The 22408-nt window shown below is 52.0% G+C and overlaps 1 protein-coding gene across 3 annotated transcripts; it reads right to left on the bottom strand.

The window, feature by feature from the left end:
• Positions 1-919: 919 nt before the first annotated feature.
• Positions 920-21417, bottom strand: IP6K3 (inositol hexakisphosphate kinase 3). 3 transcript variants are annotated; one of them, XM_075115786.1, is made up of 7 exons: positions 21303-21417; positions 20454-20662; positions 10980-11305; positions 5806-6028; positions 4604-4776; positions 3722-3897; positions 920-2477 (listed from the first exon to the last, which is right to left on the bottom strand). In XM_075115786.1, the coding sequence occupies exons 3-7, from the start codon at positions 11176-11178 to the stop codon at positions 2007-2009; spliced, it is 1242 nt and encodes a 413-aa protein (XP_074971887.1). In that variant the 5' UTR covers positions 11179-11305; positions 20454-20662; positions 21303-21417; the 3' UTR covers positions 920-2006. The 3 variants fall into 3 exon arrangements, with proteins under 3 accessions (XP_074971887.1, XP_074971885.1, XP_074971886.1); XM_075115784.1 differs by lacking the exons at positions 20454-20662; positions 21303-21417 and adding an exon at positions 15838-16215; XM_075115785.1 differs by lacking the exons at positions 20454-20662; positions 21303-21417 and adding an exon at positions 12497-12655.
• Between the last annotated feature and the right edge of the window lie 991 nt (positions 21418-22408).

The following is a 22408-nucleotide window of genomic DNA, read 5'->3' as shown; positions in this document are numbered from 1 at the left end:
CAGACACCCGGGCCAGGCAGCCAGCAGCACAGCACTTAATAGCTACTTCAGTGCTTGGCTTCTGGCCGGTTTAAAACCTAGAAAGTCTTACCTTTTTTTACCCCTTCTTCTACGTGGAGTACCTAAGGTTGAATGCTGCCTTAGAGCCCCTCCTGTCAGCAGGCAAATGGTTAAATACTTGACAGTTACGTGCTCATATATAAGGGTTGTATATATATAAGGGGCAAAAGGGGAGGGAGCAGGATGCTTTCGATCACTATGTAAGCAACAGGTTGCTGTTTTCTTCCCAGGAGCAGCGGCAGGTGAGGCGTGCGGCCAAGGCGGGCGTTCAGCTCTGCTGACGAGGGGGCCTGGCTCGTGCTCAGCTGCTGGTGTCACGCTTAAACCCTTCTTCATCCTTCCCCACGCTCAGAGCTGACGTCCCGGTGCGCGCATCCAGCAAGAGGCCCAGCAGCGATGCACGTGCTGAGGTGGGTCTGTGTAAACCCCGTCAGCAGAGCTGTTACTGGCCACAATTAGCGCTGATCACAGGACCACCCCTGCACGCGTGTGAGCCAAGGCAATCCATGACTCAAGCCTTTCACTACCAAAGCAATGTTTGTGGCTTTTTTTTATACTCAGTTGAGTTTCTGGGCAAGAAATATGCAACACTGAACAATATCCAGTAAATAACGAGGTCTTCCCAGATGGACTTTAGGCCAAGTAAAACATGCAACTGGGCCAGACGACTTAAATTTTCCACCTATAAATTGTAGCAATTCACCAGCTGTAAGCAGTAAAATACAAGTGAAGGGATCTCTCTTGAGATCTGGTGGTTAAACCTGTGGAAATAACGGCTGTCTCCAAAACATAACAGCCCTAAACAAAAGATAACATAATGTAAGGGCACTGTGGAAATGAAAAAGAGATGGGCAACAGGTGAGAGTTACTTAGACAATTTTATTTATATCCCCACTCCCCAGTAATGGGGTCCTGTACCTCTATTCCTTGTGTAAGGACTTCTCTTTCAGGTTTCCCACACCGTGCAGGAAGGAATTATATTTGTTCCGTAATAACAAAATCTGTCCACAAAAGCTGTAAACATTATTCTGAGTCTTTTGTTATTCTCTCTTCCAAACACACACACAATATTTGTATCAAAGAATTTTTGGGTGAATTTTAATGTCTAGTCCCTGACTCAATCTTACACTTTTTTTTAATTTTTAAATTTTTTTAAGCAAAAATACCTTGATGTGAATGTTTTTTTGTGAGTGATACCTGACAGAATCATCGCATTCCCATACTTCCAGCCCCTACGGAGTCCCTTGCTTAGAAAGTTTCTGAAACATGCCCTGTTATAATCCTGCAGGGATATTAAACCTTTGCAAGGTCCAGTTCTTGGTCTGAGGTCCCTGTGCTTTTACACCTTAAGCAGCACAGAACCCCTGCAGCATCTCGTACGCCCGCACTGTACGGAGAACACCAGACCGTCTCGCAGCGCTGGGCACGTGGAGCGTGAATGTCAGGGTGTGCGGGTTTTTTTTTCTCTCCTGCTTGTGTCTTTGCGTTCAGCCCGTAGCGTTGAGCATGAGTTGAAAGTCATGCTGTAATCTGTTCAGACCTGCCAGCTCATTTTAATAGTCTCACTCAAATGCACAATATCTCCTTAGCCTGCTCGGCTTCGTGAGTGTAGAGGTGAGCAGGTCCTATTTTATCATTAAGACTCTTTCAAGTAATGCTTTCTTTTGGCTCACAAATAAATCAAAGACAGCAGTAAAACAAGAAAGGAAAATAAATCTTCTGATTGATTGCAGAGAGAACAGGTTCTTTCAGCTCTTTGCTTTTTACGCTTGAGTTCAGTAATAGCACGTAGCGTTTTTTGCACTTTCCTAGCAAGCTGCCCATGCTCTCATTCCAAACCGAGCATGTGACGTCCAGCAGCTGTGAGGGTCCCATACAACTGACCCAGCGTGGTACTTTTCAGGGCTATCGGTCACTAATAAATCCAGACTATTTTGCAGGATTTGTCATTTTCCTTCTGAGATATTCTGAAGGATTTTGATGAGATTCTCCAGGCCAAAAATATAGCCGTGGTCTGGCCCGTCGTAAGTGGTGTGATTGCATTTGGAGCCTTTAAAAGTGGTGTGGGCAAAGTCTATCATGCGGACGTCAACTCTGGAGTGATGAGTGCCCTGTGACGTGGTGCAGTTTGTTTTTTGGAAGTGAAGGTGGTTATCCAAGGGTGCCATGTTCTCCTTGTGCTCCTGTCCATCATAAATGATGAGAAGTGAGCTGGAGTAGAACCTGTAAGAGCTCTGCTTCCTAATGACAGAAAGCAGAGCTTTTAGCCGCAGGATGATGGGCTCCAGGAGATCTGTTCGGAGGTGGTTACCGTTGCACAGGAACTGGCGCAAGGTTTGCCTGAATCCCTCCGGTGAGAGTTTCCTGCCGTAATACTTATCCTTGCAGAGAAAATGGCCAGTGTCCGCTTGGTAAACCTTGAGGAAAGAGAGCAACAATCCAGGTTCAGTTGTAAAGTTTTTCCAAAGCTCTGGATTTCACCCTAATCTAAAAAGTTCGGACCCAAGCTGAGGAATGGGACGCAGGTCCTCTGCAGTCCAGCAACGTCGGCAATGTACTGCAGGCTTCTCACTGAATCCCACCTCCTGTCTTTTCTGGAGATTTAAACTATTCAATTTAAACCACTAGTGCAGATGCTTGTTGTATGGCTATAAATTACCCCTCTGTGAAACCCAGATAGCTCTAAGTCATAGCCCTGTCACTAGTGATTTACAGCATTTTCCCTCTGGCTGTGGTAGGAGGTTGCAGCAGTACAGGAATACCCCAGCTTTGTGCCTTCTCGCAATACGTAATGCACAGGGAGCAATAGTCTTGCTTTCTTAAACACAGGGAAACAAGATGTAGACAGAAATTTGTATGTGAGGCTCTGGTAACACCGAGTAAGAAATGAGGGAGTTCAGAATTAGCTCACATGCCAGTTGTAATTTAAAGGATAATGTGCTCAAGCGAAGGATGTCAGAGACCAGAAAGGGACACTGGTTTTGACACCGAGTGTTTACGCTGCTATATACGTGCTTTATAATCACCATTGTCATAATTATGCTTCAGGCACAGCAGAACAATGATTTGAAACCTGCTTGAGAAGTGCGAGTGAAACAAATGTGTGGTTTCGGATTCTAGGGAGAAGGGCAGCGATTTTGAGCAAGAGGAACCGTAATATTTAGCACAAAACAAACCCCTCGCTCTTGCGGCGACAGGATGAGACAGCTCTGCAAAGGCTTGAGCGGGACAAGGGATGCTTTTTTGGTTTTCGTTTTTGTGCAGCGGCCAAGAGCTGAGCACGAGAGGAATCTGTGTTCATGTACAGGCAGATTCTCAGCTGGGGTAAACTGGTTCCAGCTGCTCATGCTGGTGGCAGTGGTGCGGGGTAGTGCACATGCAGCTGGCGCTTGTGAAAGCAGCCAAATGTGAAGTCAAAGAGGGGACAGGGGCAAGGGTTACCCTGTATGTGCCATACTCTATACTCTTCCCTAAGCGTCCTCTCCTCTTTGAGGATAGGGCACACAGCCGAGCGGCCAGTTCTTACAGCCAGTATTTGGAGGGAGACGGGAATTAAACTGCTTCAACTTACACCAACAAAGGAAAGAGCCCCTTTAGATTTCCAGCTTGGTTTCAAGCCATGTGTCTGGCACGCACCAAAAGGACCGAGGCTCCATCTTACCTGCATCCCACAGATGCGAACGCCCAGAGAGGCAGAGGTGCTTTGTTCACACTTCTTGATGTGCCGGGCTTTCTTCTCCTCCGAGGCATCATCGCCGTGCTGCCGGGTTCCCATCTTTAAGTCCAGGATGCAGGGATAGCTGTATTTTGATACCACATTTTCAAGCAATAGAAACTCTGAACACGCATTAAGGGAAACCCAATACTTTTAAATTCTAATGGAAAGAGGTCTTAAATCAGAGCAACTGCTGATGTTCTCCATAATAGCTCACAACTGTAATGAGACTTTCTGAGCCAATTTTACCAATGCGTCATTGCTATAGGCTCCTTGCTGCCAATTTCAGTTAATTTACTGTAGTACAGTCCTACCAATTAAAGCACCAACAGCTCCATTCTCTAGTGACACCATAGCCCTGGGCTGTCAATCCGACACCTTGCCTCAGTGCCGGGCTCACTCCAGTGGGTGTGGGGGAAGTTGTTAAACTATTACTCACATGACTGGTGGGTAATGAAGTGTAATAGGAAAATAAAAGGCGAGGCAGCTGCTAATTCCTGTATAGTTGTGTTTTTAAATGTATGCCAAGGGGATCCTTGACTTACACTGAATACCCGTCATGGGAAATAGTTTCTTTTTTTCTTTTATTTTTTAGGATAGAATAGAATAGAGTATTTCAGTTGGAGTGGACCTACAGTGATCATCTAGTGCAACTGAACAGTGGGAGAAGAAAACAGAGCAATTATATTCTGTATATTCGGTATTTTCCCAGGGACTGGGCAGAGGAGGGATGCGTACTCTGCATACTCCCTGCAATAACACATACATCGATGATGAGCATTATTTGTAGCCAAGACTACGCTGGAGGGGAGAGAGGAAAAAGGATACGATGAAGTTTGTTCTCATTATGCTTGGAGGACATGCGGTTCAGGTGCTGCCTGTGACAGTGCAGTCCCCAGGGGTTGTAGCTGTTTCTTTCTGGCTGGTTTCGGTTTGCATCTTCCAAAAGTGAATCTGTGTGGTACTGAAGGTCTGTCCTCAATAGCATCTTCCCTGGGCAGCTAAACAAAACACACAAAAGAACACGTTTGGTTTATAAGCTCCAGAAGAGAATATTCCCTCCCTTCCTCTTTTGTAGAGCCTCAAGCTTGATAAGGTAAATTTTCAGGGACTCTGAAAGGAAACATTTTCATCATGTCCAACCTGTGGAGATCCTTTGTTACTCCGTAAAAGTAGTTTTCAGAAAGCCAGTTGTTGCTGGGTGCCAGTAATTTCTTTCATTATGATTTCAAAGTGTGCTTGGCTCCTATGAAAAGCGCCATTCATAGCGCCGATGACCAGGAATCTCTATTTATCTATGTAATGGGCCCAACACAGGCAAATTGTCCAAGAACGGGAATGATTCTCGGTTTAGAGGGGCTGGCTCTGAGCAGGGAGGGAGCAACGCGGAGATTTGTTCTCCTTGGAGGGTCACCCCTTGGTCTCACTCATCCAAAAAACAACTCCCATCACGCCGAGGGCAGCGGTTTCACGGCAGCAATATTGCACCCTTCAGTCATAGCTGACCTAGGCCTTTTCTGAACCAGTTTGAGATGAAAGATGTCTTGTGGAAAGCTTCTGCAAGCCCTGAGGTCGCGGTGTGCTTGCAAGCGCTGCAATGCCTTTCAGAGACAGCTCTCCCCTGGGACTAGGACAGGATCAAACCACCTCGAGGCTGCTACTTCTGGCTGGTTACCCGCAGAAGGCCGTTACGTGCTGTGTGCTTGGTGGCGGTTCCCTTGGGGCCTCTCCTCCTTTTGGAGCATGCTGCACTCCGAGGAAACAGGCTTAAAGCAGAATTTGAGGCATATATTTAAGCAAGAGCATCTCGGCGATGGCCAAATCTGCCCCATTCCATCCACAAGCCGGGGAAGAGATGAACCATGAAGCCACCAAGAGGGGCTTTGCTTTTCTTCACCTTGGCTGAGCGTTGCTTTTGCTCACTTTGCCTTAAACAAAGAGTTGTGCCACCAAAACCAGCCCAGTTAGACCCTACCCAAAGCATCAGGCAAGGACCAGGAGGACATTTGCAGGGAGCAGCAGACCCTCACCTGTCTTTGAAGGTCTTGGTGAGCTGTGTGTGACTCCACTTGACGAACGCGTGCTCGCTGCCAGTGCCGGTGCTGGCAGCCCACTTGCATTTGTGCCATATCGTCACCGAGGGGTCGCCGATGGCGTTATCCAGCCGGCCACAGCTCTCCGCCTGCAGGCTGGGGCTGGCGATCAGGGTCAGGTTGCCGAGGCTGTCCTTTTTGAGGTGCACAGAAACAATGCCTGGACAAAAAGGGAGAAAACCAAACCAGAATGAGATCAGCCCATGGGCTGCCATACAGGCTTGGTCACCATCAGCACCAGCCCGAGGTGGTCCAGCCTTCCTGAGAGGGCTGGCGCTTAGCAGGACAGCCGCCTCCTTGTATTTTAGTGGCTTCTCACGCTGATCCCACTCTGATTTGAGGCCCAATAAACAGCATTAGTCTGAGACCCTGGAAAACAGCCACAGGCTTTTCTAATGATCCCTCCTTTCAAGGCTCGGCTTGGAACCTGCCTCCTCTGAACATCATGTTCCTCTGTCCTCTGTCCCTCCAGGCTCTGCTCTGCCGCAAGTGGCCCAGCAAAGACCCCTGCGTTGGACCCGGAGCCCCTGGCTTATTTATAACAAGGGACTTAGGTTTCACTTTTTAAGACAATGCCAAGGTTAGAAATGCTTTTAATTGGCAGGAAGCAAAGGGAGGGTTGGGGACCAGGAATTTTCCAAAGACAACCAAAGGAAGCCAACTGCTTCCTTTAACTGGAGAGCTGCCGCGAGCACGGGCAGAGGCACGTACTCTGGACTGGCAGCGCTGCCTGCATTCGTGATGCCTGTACATCGTCACGGTCGTGTCCTTCCCCAAGCACCAAGGACCAGCACCCAAGCGGCTGGCGGGGGGCACCTGACCCTCCTAAGTCTGGTGTTCGTGCACAAGGAGGGGCATGACCGTGAATGGGGATTATTAGTTTCCACCGTAAGTGCTTAAACATTGCGTATTTTAGCATTGCAATTTTCCCTGACTCTAACAGGAATCACAGGGCTCAAATGCCATTCAGTCCATCACGTATTTAGCCCAGCCTCAGCCCGTCCCTGGCATGGGGACGGCTGCCTCCGCGTCTCAAATGCCAGAGCAGGAATGGCCATGGCTCACATACCAGACAGCTCTGACCTTTCTGGGGAAGGCTGGTAACCGCAGTCCTGCTCCTGCAGCCCTCTGGTCAGGGCTGTCTGAGCCTCTCAAAGCAGCAGAGGCATTTTTAGAGCATCGCCCTTTGGGTCTCAGAGGGGATGCCAGCCGCATGAGCCGTACCCTGCTGTTTTCAAGTCTAGCTGCAGTAAGGCAGAGCCAAAAGAGGACGGTCAAGGCTGTTGGACCAGCAAAACTTGTCACTAGAAAGATACCCCCCGTTAGCAAGATGCGAAGCTGGGTTTTATCCAGCTGTCCCCAGGGTACCCTCACTTGGTCTGTCAGGCACTGCGGGGAGATGCTTTTCAGCAGCTTAACAAACAAGGGAACTCTGTTTTCCCAAGCAAATCTAGCAAAGCAAATAAATATGCAAACTCCCTTCCCTCCATTTAAAGTGAGATTATAGTAGGTAAACAGACACAAGGATTCGCCCTCTCTGTGTGCGCGCAGAGTCCTGCCTGCTGAGTTTTGCTGACTGAGGGAGGTTTTCACCACTTGAATTGCAGGAGCCCTGCGTGTCTGCAGCCACCTCCGTTAGACTCGGGGTGCCCATCCCTCCCCAGGTCCTGCACCCCATAACCCTGCAGCTCCAGCTGTATTTGGATGCGTTTCCCTCCCGCCCTCTGCCCGGCCCCTCTGCTCAGGTACCACAGCCATTTCTCTTCCCTTTTGCTGTAAAATCAGCATTAATCCGAACAGCGTGTCGTGGCACGCTCAGTTAAATCAGCTAATTCTTGCACTGAAATGGGGGAGGAATACACACAGGCTGCTTTTCTAAGGGAGCTGGGGGGATGGAAGCCTAAATTAGGGGGTAAGGAATATTTTTAGCTATCTTAGTCCTTTGCTCATGGTTGTGGTGAGCACAGGGAGCGCTGTCTTCCTCAGGCTCCAGCGTTACCCACCCGGTCTTTCGCTGAGTCCCATTCATAAAAAAATCCATATTACAGATAACTGAGAGCAAGCGAAATTCCTATCAGCTTGGATGCCCGCTCTAAATTTTCAGGGGAGGTAGGCAGGAAAAAAAAGCCTTTGTATCTTTTGCCTAAATCAAAGCCTTTGTATTTTTTAAAAGTCACTGTGAGGCGAACGGAGTCCTCAATTCCAAATCTAGCGCTACGCTTCTGTTACGGCGCTATAGCAGCCTGTAACCTTAAAAACTGTCCCAGTTACATATCTTCAAGTCAATGGAGCTGTGCTGATTTACATAGTGCTGACAATCTGGCCCTAAAAATGTTATATATAGCACAAAACTAAGAGTTCTTAAGTATCTTACATTAATATGAAAATTAATGGGGAGATTTTCAAAGGCAAGGGTGAGCCGTTAAATTGCAAGGGAATGTGATCCTCTCACTCCTTCCAGCTGGAAACTCTGCCTTCATAAACCTACGTCTCAGCCTGAAAATTACTTTTGTTTCCCGGTGCGCTTCCGTACGGGCTTTGCGTATGTCCTGCACGCGACCCCCGTGTGCAAAACAAATCTGTGACACGCGGCTACCAACCTTCTCTTCTGCTGCAATCAGAAAACGCCTATTGGGAGCAAAGGGGTATTTCGGTCCTTGTCTTTGCTGGCCATTTAGTGCCACCAAAGCTGCGATCCCCCTCCTGTCCCGCGCCGGCGAGGCAGCCAGCGGGTGTTTACAGGTGCTGTCACCATGCTAGTGGCATCCCAGCGATCCTCAGGAGCGGTTTGCTATGTAGCCCTATCCTCATGGATTTATTTTTAAATTTACAAGTGCATTTATTTACTGCCACGTGCAATAGGAATCTGAGCAGAACTGGGCTTGAAAACAAGTCCAGCATCGCCTTGCAAGCTCAGCTTGGGGCAGGCAGAGGTTTGCAAGGGATCGGGGGCGGGGGGGGGGAAGCTGATCCCAAGGTCACCAACCTGCCCAAAATTGTTACGTGAGTGGTAGACATTTTTTAAGCAGCCGACTTGGTGATAGGTTTGAATGATGACATTTGACCAATGTTGCACATAATGTCATCATTACATAATGGTCCTCCTCGAGCCGTCCCCCCGCAGCCTAAGAATAGAGATGAGGAACATGGACACGTGTGACTGGATGATGAAGACCTCAGGATTATTCCCCCTGATGCTCATCTCTCCCCATCACCCTCATGGGAAAATGTTCCAGCTCCTTAATTCACCTGGCATTCAGGGCTGGGACGGTTATAAGTTATGAAAAAATGCGTGCGCCCAATGCCAAATTGGAGAAGAATTGCTTTTTAATTACCCCTCATCGCAAAACTCACTGGGACTTGCAATAGAAGAGAAAAAGCAGATTAAAAGGTAGCAATAACTAGGCCACCCCTGAACTGATAAGCTGAGGCTGCTTTACATCTTCATTACAGAGAGACAGGGCAGGGCCCAGCTCTCCAGCACCAAACCCCGGCCCCTGCTAAAGAAAATTGCTTAGAGGAAGGCTTGTTTTCATTCTTAAGCATCTTTTTAATATTGTCCCATAAATCTACAAAGGCCCCTGACTTTCTGGGAAAGGGAGAGATTGGTTTGGAAGCGCATCGAAACTGCGGCTGACACGTCGAGCTCTTTTCTGTAACGCTGAAGGACCAAAAGATATTTTAAGTTTTTACGTGACAGCTGAGCTTCTCGCCTCTCACAAAAATCCAGGGTCAGGAGCTTTATGAGCAGCACAAGTCTGGCAGTAAAAGCAGAAATAGAGAAGGAATAAGAAAAGGAGGGAGGGAGGGTGGCTTTAAAAAATGCTAGGACACCCCGCCCCCCACCCAGACACTAAGTGTTGATTTTCAATAGCTGAGCTGAGATATTCGGCTGCGAATGTGCTTCAGGGTGAGGAGAGATAGGGACAGGGAAACTGCGGAGGGGACTGGGCAGTGATGGGGGGCACCACGTGGAGGGGCAGGCAGAAGGCCCTTCCCCGTCTTGGGAAGGTCTTGCTTGTGGCATGGCAAGACACCTGCCTGGATTTGATTTTTAAGTGGTCCGTGCCTCTGGTTTTCCAGGGACCAGTGCTTGCTGGAGCGCTGCGGGGAGCAGGGCTTGGCTAAAGCAGAGCACTCAGCAAAAGTGATGCTTGATACGTCCCCCGACTGTTTTTTCAGGCTTGGTATTTCATGCTGATGGTCCCCCCAAGGACCATCTCTCCCCCAGCTCGTGCTAGTGCCAGCCCTGACCCTTTCCTTGCCCTCACCGACATTTCTGCCTCTGACACAAACTTCCACCTCTAAAACCAAGTCCTGGGGCAATGGAGCCATGCACTTGGTACAAAGGCACCCTTAGCTCTGCTCCTGGTACAGAAAACCTTTCTTATCAGGGGATGCTAATTCAAAGGTCTACTGAACAGAGCCCATAATGTGTCAGATCTTGGGAAAACTGTTTTGATCGAGACTCTCCTGGTCCCTGCTTTCCTGCACCTATTCAGTGCCACCAGTCACATGCCATCAGACCAACTTATCTGGGACCATGACCTGCAAAATCCTCAAAACAAACGCTGTTGGGAAACTCCATCCTATTCCTGCCCCGTGTTCTGTGTTTTTTCTTACGCTCTCTGTCCCACTCCTGCACTGCCCAGGCTCTCAGCTCCCTGGGATGGGATCATGTTCACCCTCTCAGCCTGCACCTTCTCATGTCTGTCCCCTTCAAGGACAGACCAATTTCAGCCCTATTTGACGTAACGAGATTCCCCTCTGTTACCAAGGCCGACCGTGGCAGCAAACTGATGGGCAGAAGGGAGGATCTCCTGGTGCCATCAGCCAGCCCTCAACCCTGATTAGACATCAGAGACGCCCCCAGCCACAGAGACCCAGGAAACCCTCCCAGTCTCACAGACCTGCTCCTGTGCACACTCTCACCTGGGAAGCATCCTTGCCTAACAAAACCCGCACAAGCGATGGGGCTCCGCAGCTCAGACCCGGCCCGACCGAGGCGGCCGGTACCTCCCGCGCTGCCGCTAGCCCCGATCCCGGTCTCAGGACTAATCCTGGTGCCAGTGGTGCCAGCCCGGAGCTCCTTCCCCAGCACCTCCCCTTACCTTTGTACTGGGGCGTGAACTGCCTCATGGCCAAGGGCAGCGACTCGTAGAAGCTCAGCTCCTGCGAGACCAAGGGCTTGCAGACAGTGTGCTCGTCGTACTTCATCACGCTCACGTGGCCGCCCACCTGGTGGACGAAGGGCTCCAGGAGGACGGCGGTCCTGCTCTCGCTGGGGTCCAGGGGGCTCTGCCCCACCATGGCGCTGGGCGAAAGGCGGAGGGGGGCTCGCTCCCCTTTAGCAGCAGCGATGGGGGATCAGAAGCGGGGTTTGACACATTCTGCGCTGGGCCAGTTACCACCGGCTCTGGGTTCTCACCGACGGCGTCTGCAAAACAGAGGGTGCGGGGGAGCGTGAGAAAGGGGGACGAGCCACCGCAAAGCCACCATCTGCGCCGGCATCCTGGCAGGGCTGGGAGCCCAGGCTGGCCTCGCGTGCCCCCGCAGCCCGCCCCGCCGCGGGGCATCGAGGGTGCAGCCGGGTGGGATGAGATCTTTAGGTACCCAGGGGCTGGCAGGGAGTCCCAGCCTGAAACGCAGAGTCCAGAAAAGACCCAATTTAGACCGGTTGGGGGCAAAAGAAGCAGAGGAGAATGATCGAGAAGAGCTATCAGGTTAATGCGGCGGCCTCGTTAAACCAGCTGGATCAGGGCATTCCTTGGACCAGTAATGCCAGGTTATTAATATACTGTATTAATGACACCCCTTGCTGTGAAACAGCCCCAGTTTGCCTTATGAGACAGTGTTAATGATGGTCTTAGTCATTCCCAAGCTAGGACATTCCTTGCAAAGGAGGTTTATTAATAAAGCCTCTGCAAGCTCACCTCCTTGGGCAGTCCCTTGCCTCTTAACGCTGCTGACGGGGTTAACAATGTCTTCTGCACCTTCTAAAGAAACCTCAGTTTGGGCCATTCCCTGTCATTTAACACCAGAGCATTAACAGGAGCGTTTCCTCCACCGTGCTAACATGTGGCACGGGGATGTGTCAAACCAGCACCGAGATGGTTCGCACCCAAGCGCCAGCTCCCCCGAGCTCTCCAGCCCTGCCCTCTGCTGAAGCCCAAGGGAGCACCAACAACAGGTCCGTCCTGATTCTAGTCCCTGCGGGAAATTCCTCCTTGATTTTGACAGCAACAAGTCCTGGCTCTGAATCAGTAAGGTAGGAAAAGCACAGGCATGGACCACATCTGTGCTGTACTGCCTCGATTCCTCTTGCAAGCACCCAACAACACCCACCCCTTCATTTTATTCTTTGCAAGGAGCCCATGGATGTGTCTTGCTCTGGGGGAATCCCACAGCCACTGAGGAAGACAAAAAGGCAGCTGAGCTGGTGTTTACACTGGAGAAGCAGTCTGGCTTCATACCATCAAGGCAGCAAAATCAGAGGAAGATGCTCCAGACCCCAAACTAAAAGGGATAGGGGAAAAAAAGAAAATAAATCATCCCTTTGAGGACCGGTCCATGTTCCTGCAGCCCTCAAAAGGGGCGTGCATAGCCCTGGTTTGCCCACCCCTCTTACCATGGGTCACCTTCTCCTTGCTCCTCCAACTTGGGAGTTTTGGATCCAGTTTTCACCCAGTGCAGTAGATAATAATGTCTTTGGAAGGTCCTTCTCTCTACCAAAGCCTCCAGGATGTGTTGCTGGGTGTGTGCGACCCCACCTCTGCCAGTCCCAAGCCTTGCCAGGACCGGGGCAGCACCTCCTTGACCAGGCGACACCGAATAGCAGAGGGATGGTGGTACCTCCCCGTTCACGCCAGGAATAAACCTGGAATTTCCCATCACGGGCAGCCAGCTGCCAGGCTGCTCCCAGGCCTCTGCAAGGAGGGCAGGCTCAGCCTTTCCTCCAGTGCTAGCACTTACAGCCCAACCTCGGAGCTTTAACCACTAAAATGCAGCATATTCCTCATCCTGCAACAAAAAGCCAAAGCTCTGCTGCTTAAATCTCCCCTTCACGCTCCTCCTGCTGCAATTAAACCCCCCAAGAAACAAGCACTCGGCGCAGGTGCCTGTTTTGTTTTTCGCCTGGAGGAGTGGGATGAAGTGGGTTGAAGGCAGAGAAGGGCAAGAAGAAACACACCTACGTCCAAAACACACTGAGCAGCTCCTTTACCTACCCCCAAGGTGGGTTTCCCCCCCTCCATTTCTCTATTCTTTCATCACCGCACTCTTTGGAGAGGAATTTCTACTCTACAATTACCAGCCTGTACCACCGAGGAGGGAACAAAGCCAGGCCACTTAGATGAGTGCTTTTCAGCCGGGGAAGAAAGCAGCTCTTCAGAGCCTTTCTAGAAGTTAACAAAAGCATTTAGCATTTTGTTAAGTTGCGGCAACTTTTAAAGAGGATTTCTCCCTTGAAAGCTGTAGGTTTGTTGTGTTTTGGTTTTTTTCCCTCTCCTCCCCTCCTTAAAAAAAGGAGAAAAGCAAAAAGCAAGCGGATTTGTCATAACACCTCTTTGGAGCAGAGAGCGCAACATGATTTCAATCCGTATTTATTGCTTCAGAGACAGACCAAGGCTGAAACTCGGTTGACGTAACACACAATTCTGGCAACCTTGGCATTGTGAAGAGAGTTGGGGGAAAAAAGCCCCACAAATTGATAAGGCTCTTACTGTTTTCTCTTAAGCAAAAGTCAGAGCAAGATTTGCAGTAAGAGAAAGGGGCTCTTTTCATTTAGTTTTTGTTCTGAGGCAGCTCGTCCATTCGGAGCAGATAAATGTTACCGCAAACACTTACTGAGCTGCTCTGAGCTCCTCTGAAACAAGACACTCTTGAAATAAATCACTTCTGCCGGCTCAAGTTATCGCGAATGCCAGAAGATATTTACGTTGCTAAAAATACATGGAATTACAGATAAATCTGTATCCTCAAAAACAAAACCAGAAACCTTGAATATTTTTCCTCTAGCTTAAAAAAAAAACAACATAAAAAGGTATCCCAGGCACTGCAGATGAAGATGAGTCAGAAAATATTGGGGAAGGAAAATGCTCCTCTGTATAGAGAGCTGCCCTTTCCAGAAATAAAGAAGAGATACTTTAAAGCATCGGCAAACCTGCACCTCTCTGGCTCTTCTCCCCAGTGACTGCCAGAACACACCAGCTTCCCTTCCAGTGCCTCACGGCCGCACCACTGGCCCGAGACGGCCTTGCGTTTGCAGCGATCGCGGGCACGCACCGGGGCCCTGGCGGGGTGATCGGCGCCGGCCAGACCGGGGCTCTGCCGGGAGCCCAAGCCAGGGCTCCCCGGGGCACTGACTGCCAGGTACCCCCCGCCCTGCTCTCATTTAGGGCTAAACGTCAAAAGAATCTGAGCTAAACAGGTTAGTTTTTCCCAGCTCTAAACATGGGCAAAAGAAATCAAGCAGATTAAATAATCTAATCCTTAATTACTTCCTACTCCATCCCATCCAAAGGAGAAACGCTGTGGCTCTGGCTCTGACATGCTGGGGGCAGAACGCAGCCAGCCTGGCCCTAGCAGAAAGCCTTGTAAGCACCTGGGGTCCTCTTCGCAGGAATAGTTTGGAATATTAAAAAGCAAAATCACTTTAGAAACAAGTGTTCTGTCAGCACGGGACCACGCTCTTAGTGTTGTGTACTGCAGGCAGCACCTTCACCTCTGGGGGCACCCAGCTCCCCGCAGCATCCCAAACCCTGCTGCAAAGTTGGGTTTCAAGCCCTGCAGGGTGCTGCTAATTTTTTTTTTTCTTTATTAAAAGGCAAGAAAATAATATAGCTGTTAATTCAAAGACGTCTACATGTCCGTAGCTCTCGGTACCTGAGCTAACCTGGATTCAAAGCCAGTCCCTGCACCCAGCACTAGCCCCTGAGAACGAGGTGTGGGCAAAGCCCTAAATCCCCATTTCCCTTCAGCCTTACGGCCTCGTGCCTCCAAACTCCACAACGCCTTGGCCATGAGGAAAACCCTACCGGTTCCAGCTCAGCACCCATCCTGGCAGGGCTCGAAGCAGACCTGGGCTGTTTGCATGGGCAGGCAACCAGCTGCAACCCTCAGTGAACCTTCAAATCTGCCTTTGCTGCTCTTCCCTTGACTACAGCCAAAGTCAGAAATAGTTGCAGGGCAGCAACTCGCAAGAAACCCAGCTCTAACCGTCCTGCCATAAATCCTTACGTGCAGAAACCCTCCGCTCTTTTATCTTACGTTTCCTTTCCTGAAGGAAAATTATGTTCGTAAAGTTGATGTCGGGTCCCCACATCCCTCATGAAGAAGATGCAAAGATTCAGTTTGCTGCACTGAAGGATTTATTTGGTTGCTTTGCGGGGAGCAGCAGGATCGATGGGGAGGGATGGGAGTTGCATTGTCTGGGTCTGGCAGGCTGCCAACAGCCCCCTGCCCACCCCTGTGGCTGGCATGGGCATCAGGAGACGGCGCGGGGCAGTGGCGGGGCTGGGCTTCCCGGTGGGACGCAGGAACATGCCTTTGGACCGTGGTAGGAAGCCAGCGGTGCCACGGGATGGGGGGATACGGTGCCGCCGTGTCCGTGGGAAAGGGCACGGGTCCCCTCGCTGCCCTGCCTGATCTCTGCTTTTCACACCACCAAACACCATCCACCCTTTTGCCGAGCATCCCCGCACTTTCTGGCAATGCCAGGAGCGCAACAGAGAACCGAAAGGCACCAGGCCCATTTTCCCCAGACCCTGGGCTGCTCCAGAGGTTCGCACCAGCCCTCCGGGTGCTGCCTCACCCCTTACCCCCATCCCTCCCTGCAAGCCACGGCTGTGCTCAGAGCCTTCCTAAAATATCCCACATGCTCTCCAAAATCAAGTGCTTGTTCCTCCTGCCCGTACTCATCCTGCCCTGGAAGGCGGCCGGTGCTGATGCAGAAGCGCCCCTGGACCTCACCTGCTGCTGTATGTGGCTGCTCTGGGCTCAGCGGCGAGCGTGGCCTCGGGGTGATCCCTGGGCTGGGTTTCTCGCTGCTTCTTGGTGCGGCTCGAGAATGAGAAATGAGGGAGCAGGGGGAGCCCGTGGACATTTGGGCCATCACCTGACTGCCGCTGCTGGCAAGCGCCTGGTATGTCCAGCTGACAGCTGAGCTTCAAAGTGGGGAGAGACACCCTTGGCGTTAAAGGAAAACAAAACCCCGTGTGCGAGAGGATGGAGGGAGAAGGGGCTGGCCATGTGCAAGGCTTTCAAGCGTGGCCACACTCCGGCTCTATTGTGCAATCATCTCTCCAGGAAAACAAGTGTTGCTTTTTTCCAGTCTGTTTTCCACCAGACCGCCTGCAAAAGCCACCCTGGCTTGGCCCCCAGTTTGTCACCTCCCTGCAAGGCGGGGAGCCCAGCTGCTCCCCGGCAGGCAGAGGGCAGGGGGCTGGCGGTGGGAGCAGGATGGACACCAGCTTCACAGAGCTCCCAGCAACGAAATCCACTGGCTCTTTGCTCCCTGAGTGGGGAAAACACAGCGGGGTGATGCAGGGGAGGACGGGGCAGAGGGGCTGCAATCAGTGGAGGGAGGTGGCGAGAGGAGCCGGGATGCTGCGGGACAGACTGAACTGCTGAGCTAAAGAGATTTGGCAAAGCAAAGCTATTTATGCCAAGGGTGGCAGGGCATGGAGCAAGACCAGGGTATGCCCAAAGAGCACAGCCTGCAGCCACCCAGCCCCAACCCTGCCAGCAGCATCGTGCAGAGAAAAATGATACCCCGCGCTTTGGGACCAGTGGGGGAATGGAAAAATCCCAGGGAGCTTCCTGCCAGGGCCGAATTGTCTCCTCCAGTGAGTCAAGGACAGCGTGTGCCCCCCAGCCCCCTCCAGACCCCCTCCAAACACCCTTTGCCTGGTGTCCTCTCCGGCACACGCTGAGGGCAGGCACGCTCTGGACATGCTGTGCCAGCCCCATGCAACCGAAGAAGACAGAACCCATCCTGATCACGCAGCACACGCAGTCCGAGCAACCCCCAGGACAAGCAGGGGGTGGTGCCCGCTCCGATCCCCCGGTCCCCAACAACGACCTGAGGACGTGAGCAAGCCAGTGCCCACGACTGGGGCCCCGCAGGCTGCGATGGGGAAGGCACTGGGAGGGCTTTGCAGCAAAACGGCGGGAGGTTGGGAAGAAAATCTCACTGTTGAGATAACGATTGATGGATGTGGTAATTCTCACTAGCTGGAGGGGAGAAAAACAGGCTCATGAAGACCAGAGGGATCGAACTGATGGTCAGGGCCAGAGGCTGAGATTAAAGACAAGCATGAAACAAAGACCCTGATTCCCAAGCCCTGACTTCACTCTGCTTTATGCTGGTATCTTAGTCCAGGAAAGTGTGGGGTATTTTTTTGTTTTGATTTTTTTTTGTTTGTTTGTTTTTGGTTTTTTTGGGTTTTTTTTGTTTGTTTTTAAAGCTCGGTTTCTGAAGGAAAAAAAGCTGACCCGAGTGCTCTGCAAGGCCAGCCGCAGTGCGGCCCCCACCAACAACTTCCGAACCCATTGGCCAATCTCAGCAAAATGCAATAGAAAAATCAAACACTCAAGGTGTAAATTCCCCTGAAATACCTCGCCGCCTTCCAGCGGTGGGGTGAAACATCCCCCGGCCACAATTCAGCTCTGCTCAGCGTCGCCTGCACCATGATGGCCCTGGAGCAGCCGGAGGCCAGGGGAAAGGACAGGCTGGGAGTAAAACATACAGGGCTGGGGGGGACTGGGCACCCTTTCCAGCCAGGGTGCCTTGCTCAGCCGCGGGGAACACACTCCCGTCCTCCCCCCGCCGCCCTGTCATCGCTGATCGCATCCCCTCAGCCCAGCAGCTGAGCTATAGGTTATCCTTAAACGTCACTGCTGTGGGGTTGTGGAGAGCTTGCGCTTGATAAAGTGCCCCTGGTGAGAGATGGAGGATTTCAGTGGCTTTAGGTGCTGTTTAAGGGGGCAGCAGAGAAAGGAAGGGCCAGCCCAGACCTGGAGCTGCGGTCACAGCTGGGGATGCTGGTGCAGATCCGGACCCGGCTGCTGCCTTCCCCATCTCACCTGGGCCGTGGTCCCTGCTCAGCTTACCACCAACTCCCCTGGCTCTCCTGGGACAGGGGTACAGGGGACGCAGCCCAGAGGCGTCCCAGGGCTGAAGCACCTCTTGCCTTTCAGCAAGCCGGGGGTGATCGCTGCACGCACCAGCTGGCTCTCCCGCACGTCCGGAAAGGGCTCAGCATCACAGGACAGGGTGTTCATGGGCCACAGCTCAGCATCACAGACCATCCCAGCAGCAGGAACGTGCTGGTTCCCAGCATCTGCTTCTCCCTTATAGAATCATTAAGGTTGGACAAGACCTCTAAGATCATTAAGTCCAACCATCAACCCAACACCACCGTGCCTCCTAAACCATGGCCCTTCTGCCATCCCCCAAGCTGGGCTGGTCTTGGCATTTCCTCTCCCCTTTTCCAAGAGCAGATGGGCAGGGCAGGTCTCCAAGCCAGCTCCCCCTCGCCGTGCCTGCCACAGGGTAGCACGGGCAAGCAGCAAGTCTCGAAATGCCTTATTCTCACCTTCACGCGCTACAGCGCATCGCTCCCAAGGGCCCCGACCACAGAAGCCAAGCCAGTATACAATCCCCAGACACATCAGGCTTTAAATCTAATCATTATTGAGCTGGCAGGAGGGGGCTGGGACCATGCTGGGGTGGTCCCTTGGGCTCAGTCAGAGGCAGGACCGAGCACACGGGTTTTGCCCCATGGCCCCAGGGAGCCCAGCACGGGTGTCCGGCTGCTGCAGCACATCACCGACACGCACCTTTCTCCTTTGCAGAAGCCTGCCCTGCTGGATATCGTATGTAATTTTAATGCATGTGTTAATTGAAGCAATCTCGTTTTTATGTCGGGTGTATTGCTGGGCCAGGAGACATGTCCTTTGCAGTTATCGCTCCATTAAAACAAGCGCAGGGAGGATGCCCGAGCCGGAGCCTGTGAGCAGCTGCGGGGTCCCCGCGCAGGCAGCCGGGCTGATTGCCGCTGCCGAACGGCCGCAGAGGCAATTACTCAGCCTCTCGTAAAAGGCAGCACACTCTAAGGGGAGAGCAACTCTGTCTCATATTAAAACTATGCTAATTAGGAACTAATTACAGGCACAAAGATATTATTACCCTTGGCTAGCCTGCAAGCTGCAGCCTCAGCCCTGAACCTCTCCAAGCCCGGCATGGACTCGAGGCAAGGTGGACACGCTGTCGTTAATAAAGGCGGAGGCTGAGCCTCGAGAGAGCCAGGGCTGCCTTGTCCCCAGCTCCAAGGTAAGCTCAGCAGTACTGAGCCTCACCCTGACAGGGTCCGTCCCTCCCTCCCCCGTGCAGGGCCCTTCTCATACTAAAGGATTAAATTTGTATCTGCGGGAGATCTGGAGTGAAACTGGCCTTGCCTTGGACACTAAAGAAAACGCAACTGAAGACCAACAAAAACTGCTGAGGACCTGCAGAGAGCTGACAGCATCTCTCGTGCCGCACCCATCCTTTCCCCTCCTGCACAGGTGCCAACAGTGCAGGTTTTTCCCTCTGCATCTCAAAACACTTTAGACCATCCTCATTTAGTTGCTGCTGTTTTATTCTCCCGTCTCTCCTCGGGCGGGCAGCGGTGCCAGACGGGAGCTGCAGCCGTGGCACGGTGACACCGGGACAGCCACCCCCAGGCCAGGCAGCCAGGCTGGGTCCCTCCCTCGCCCTGAGCCAGCCCCAGGCTGGAAATGCCCTTTGTGCTGCTGGAGCCTCACCTGCCGGCTGGCAGACACACGTAGCCCCTTGTCGAGGTGCCCTTGCTACTGGTGGCACCTTTGGGACCCCGGCTGGGAGCAAAGCACGAGCTGCTCTCCTGCAGGGATCACAGGGAACTCCCCCCCAGACCCATTTCCGAGCTGTTTCACGTGGGGCTGGCTCAGCTGCGCCCTGCAAGCCCAGCCCTGCTCCCGGCCCCCCCACAAATCCTCACCACCCTGGGGTGTTTTCCTCTGCTGTTGCTGTTTGGATGCTGGGAGCTGTTTTGGAGCAGTGATGTAAACACCCAGCCTTACAGCAGGTCGCAGCGAAGCGACACAGGGCAGGTGCTCTCCTCCGTCAGAGGGGAGGTCAGCGGGGGCTCCGGTGTCCTCCTGCCACCCGAGAGCACGTCCCCAGGGAGCCGCTGCTCTGCCAGGAGCCGAGAAAGGGGGAGCACAGGGGGCCCTCGCGGCTCAGAGGCCACGCTCTGCCCCTGGGCGAGACCAGCTCGAAGCCAAGCAAGGTTTCCACTGGGGGTCTCCTCGGCTCGGAGAGCCAACTCAAAGGCACCCATGGGCTTTGCATCAGACCTCAGCAGCCTTACAGAAGCGTCCCTACAAAAATAACGTGCTACTTTGAGGCTGGCGCAGAGGTCTGGTCCTCGCGTTGGAGCCTGCCCTGCAGCCGCTGGCGGCTCTCTGAGGAGCAGGGAGGTGGGGACAGGACTCTCACCTTGCTCTCTGCTGTAGCGAGGGTCTGTTCACTAACCTGCACAAAACCCTGCCACAACACCTACCTGGAGGCCGTGCTTTGAAGGTTGAATGAAGTGGAAACCCCAGGGGAGGCGTTGGGGAGCGATTGCTTCAGACAGGGACGTGCCGGAGGGAGGCGCTTTCGGGCAGGACTCTCTGGCCGTGCTTTTTCTTCTCCGATTCACGTTCATCTTTCCAGGAGAACTGGCACAGCGCCCTGACTCTGCGCCCCATAAATAAGGCGCAGCATCAGCTGTCATGTCAGCAGGAGACAAAACATTTAATGTGAAAAGCTTTAAATGGAAGCAGGAAATGAAAAGATAAAGGGCAAATTTTATTTTAGATTCCTTGTTGGTACATATTTTCCTTTCTGACAGTAAGGGGATGCGATGGCTTTATCAGCCCACCGTTGGAGAATTTTATATATAGAAACTTAATACTTTGCAAGAAAGGAGGGGGACGTTAGCAACTCGGGTTGAGCGAATGCGAGTTGTAAGGGGAGTAGGGCAGGGGGATGAACCCAGCTATTCCGTCTTCTTTGAACGGACCTGGAGTTCTGGGAAAACTGCTACCACCACAGAACTCATCAATACAGCTTGTACAGAGCAACCAGGAGCTTGGCAGTGAGCGTGGCACGAAACTATGCTCCTCTGCTCTCAAGATAGCAAATGAAAGAAGGGACACGGGGGGAAGGCTATCACAGAAAACATCATGGCAGCTTGGTTGAAAGCAAACATCCTCTGGCACATGTAATTACACCGAACTGAAGACTATTTCCTAACCTTGAATATATTTCAGCTGTAACTTAGCAACCTAGACTGGGTGAAAGCATCTGAACAGGAATGCAGGTTCAGAGGAGAGAATTCAGCCTTGCTTCCCTTTTGTTCCCATACCTTAGCAACAACCCAACGCCAGAGAGGAGGTAGCCAGCTCCCACCGACTTCCACAGCAGCCGCGGAGCCAACCTCCTTCCGTGCCGCCGGAAGCCTCCCCCTTTGTCATCCAGACCTGCATCACGAGATTAATTAAACATTTCTCTAACTGAACATGAGTGAGTCAACCATGTCCGCAGAAGTTACGCAACGATGATTCACGGACTACTCGTGCTGTTTCAGGAGAGGGCTCTGAAGAAGTTAAAACTCATGGCAGTACGTGTTCTGAGTCACTGACACTCAGGTGAGGGAGGAATTGAAAACACTCAAGGAAATGGACCCTAAAGACAATGCAGACTTGCCATCACGATGTACTTACGCGTCTTCTGCTCACCAGGCAGCCTTGGAAACCTTGGGGATCTGGTGAATAGTCTAAGACTTGACTTTTTGCCTTTTTCCTTGACATAAATATCACCCCTTTCACAGCGCTCTGTAATAGCCTTCCTTAAAGCCTATTAACCCTTGGGACACGAGGAGGGAAGCGATGTGTGCAGCCACAAGCAGCAGCCTGGGAGCAAGGGCAGGAAGGGACACCCATCCCTGTATCCAACACCCTCATTACGTCCCAGTCTTAGATCCCATCACCTGGCACCTCACATCACATCCCGAAAAACACGAGCTAACCTCGGCCCCAGGATGCCACAACACGCAGGATCGGCAGCTTGGACCGGAGGCAAGATTTTCCACAGCAGCTGTTGACTTCAGACACCCAGCGTGCGAGGGATCTGCCTTTGAGAGGACAAGTGCAGAACCCACAAAGCTTGAGGCACCCTCAACTCAGTTACCATAGACTTATTGCACCATCCCATTCCCTGCTTTAAATAACTGCTTTTTTATGGGCCACGGGAATACTGATCAACCCGCTAAGCTAATATTTACAGTTTCACAACCCTCCAAGCCGTCAATCTCTTCAAAATGCAGCTAAACAAGCTAACTGCTTTTCATACACACCTCTGCTTAACGCCAACTGTTCCCAAAACACAGATTTAATTTGCAACCAAACACTCGAGACTGCTGGCTATTGCGCCAAGATCACCGAGTGTCAAGGATCCACGTTGTCTCGTTAG

The sequence above is a fragment of the Phalacrocorax aristotelis genome, chromosome 21 (genome assembly GCF_949628215.1).
Source record: "Phalacrocorax aristotelis chromosome 21, bGulAri2.1, whole genome shotgun sequence".
Lineage (NCBI taxonomy): Eukaryota > Metazoa > Chordata > Aves > Suliformes > Phalacrocoracidae > Phalacrocorax > Phalacrocorax aristotelis.
This window is presented reverse-complemented; position numbering and strand designations above follow the sequence as displayed.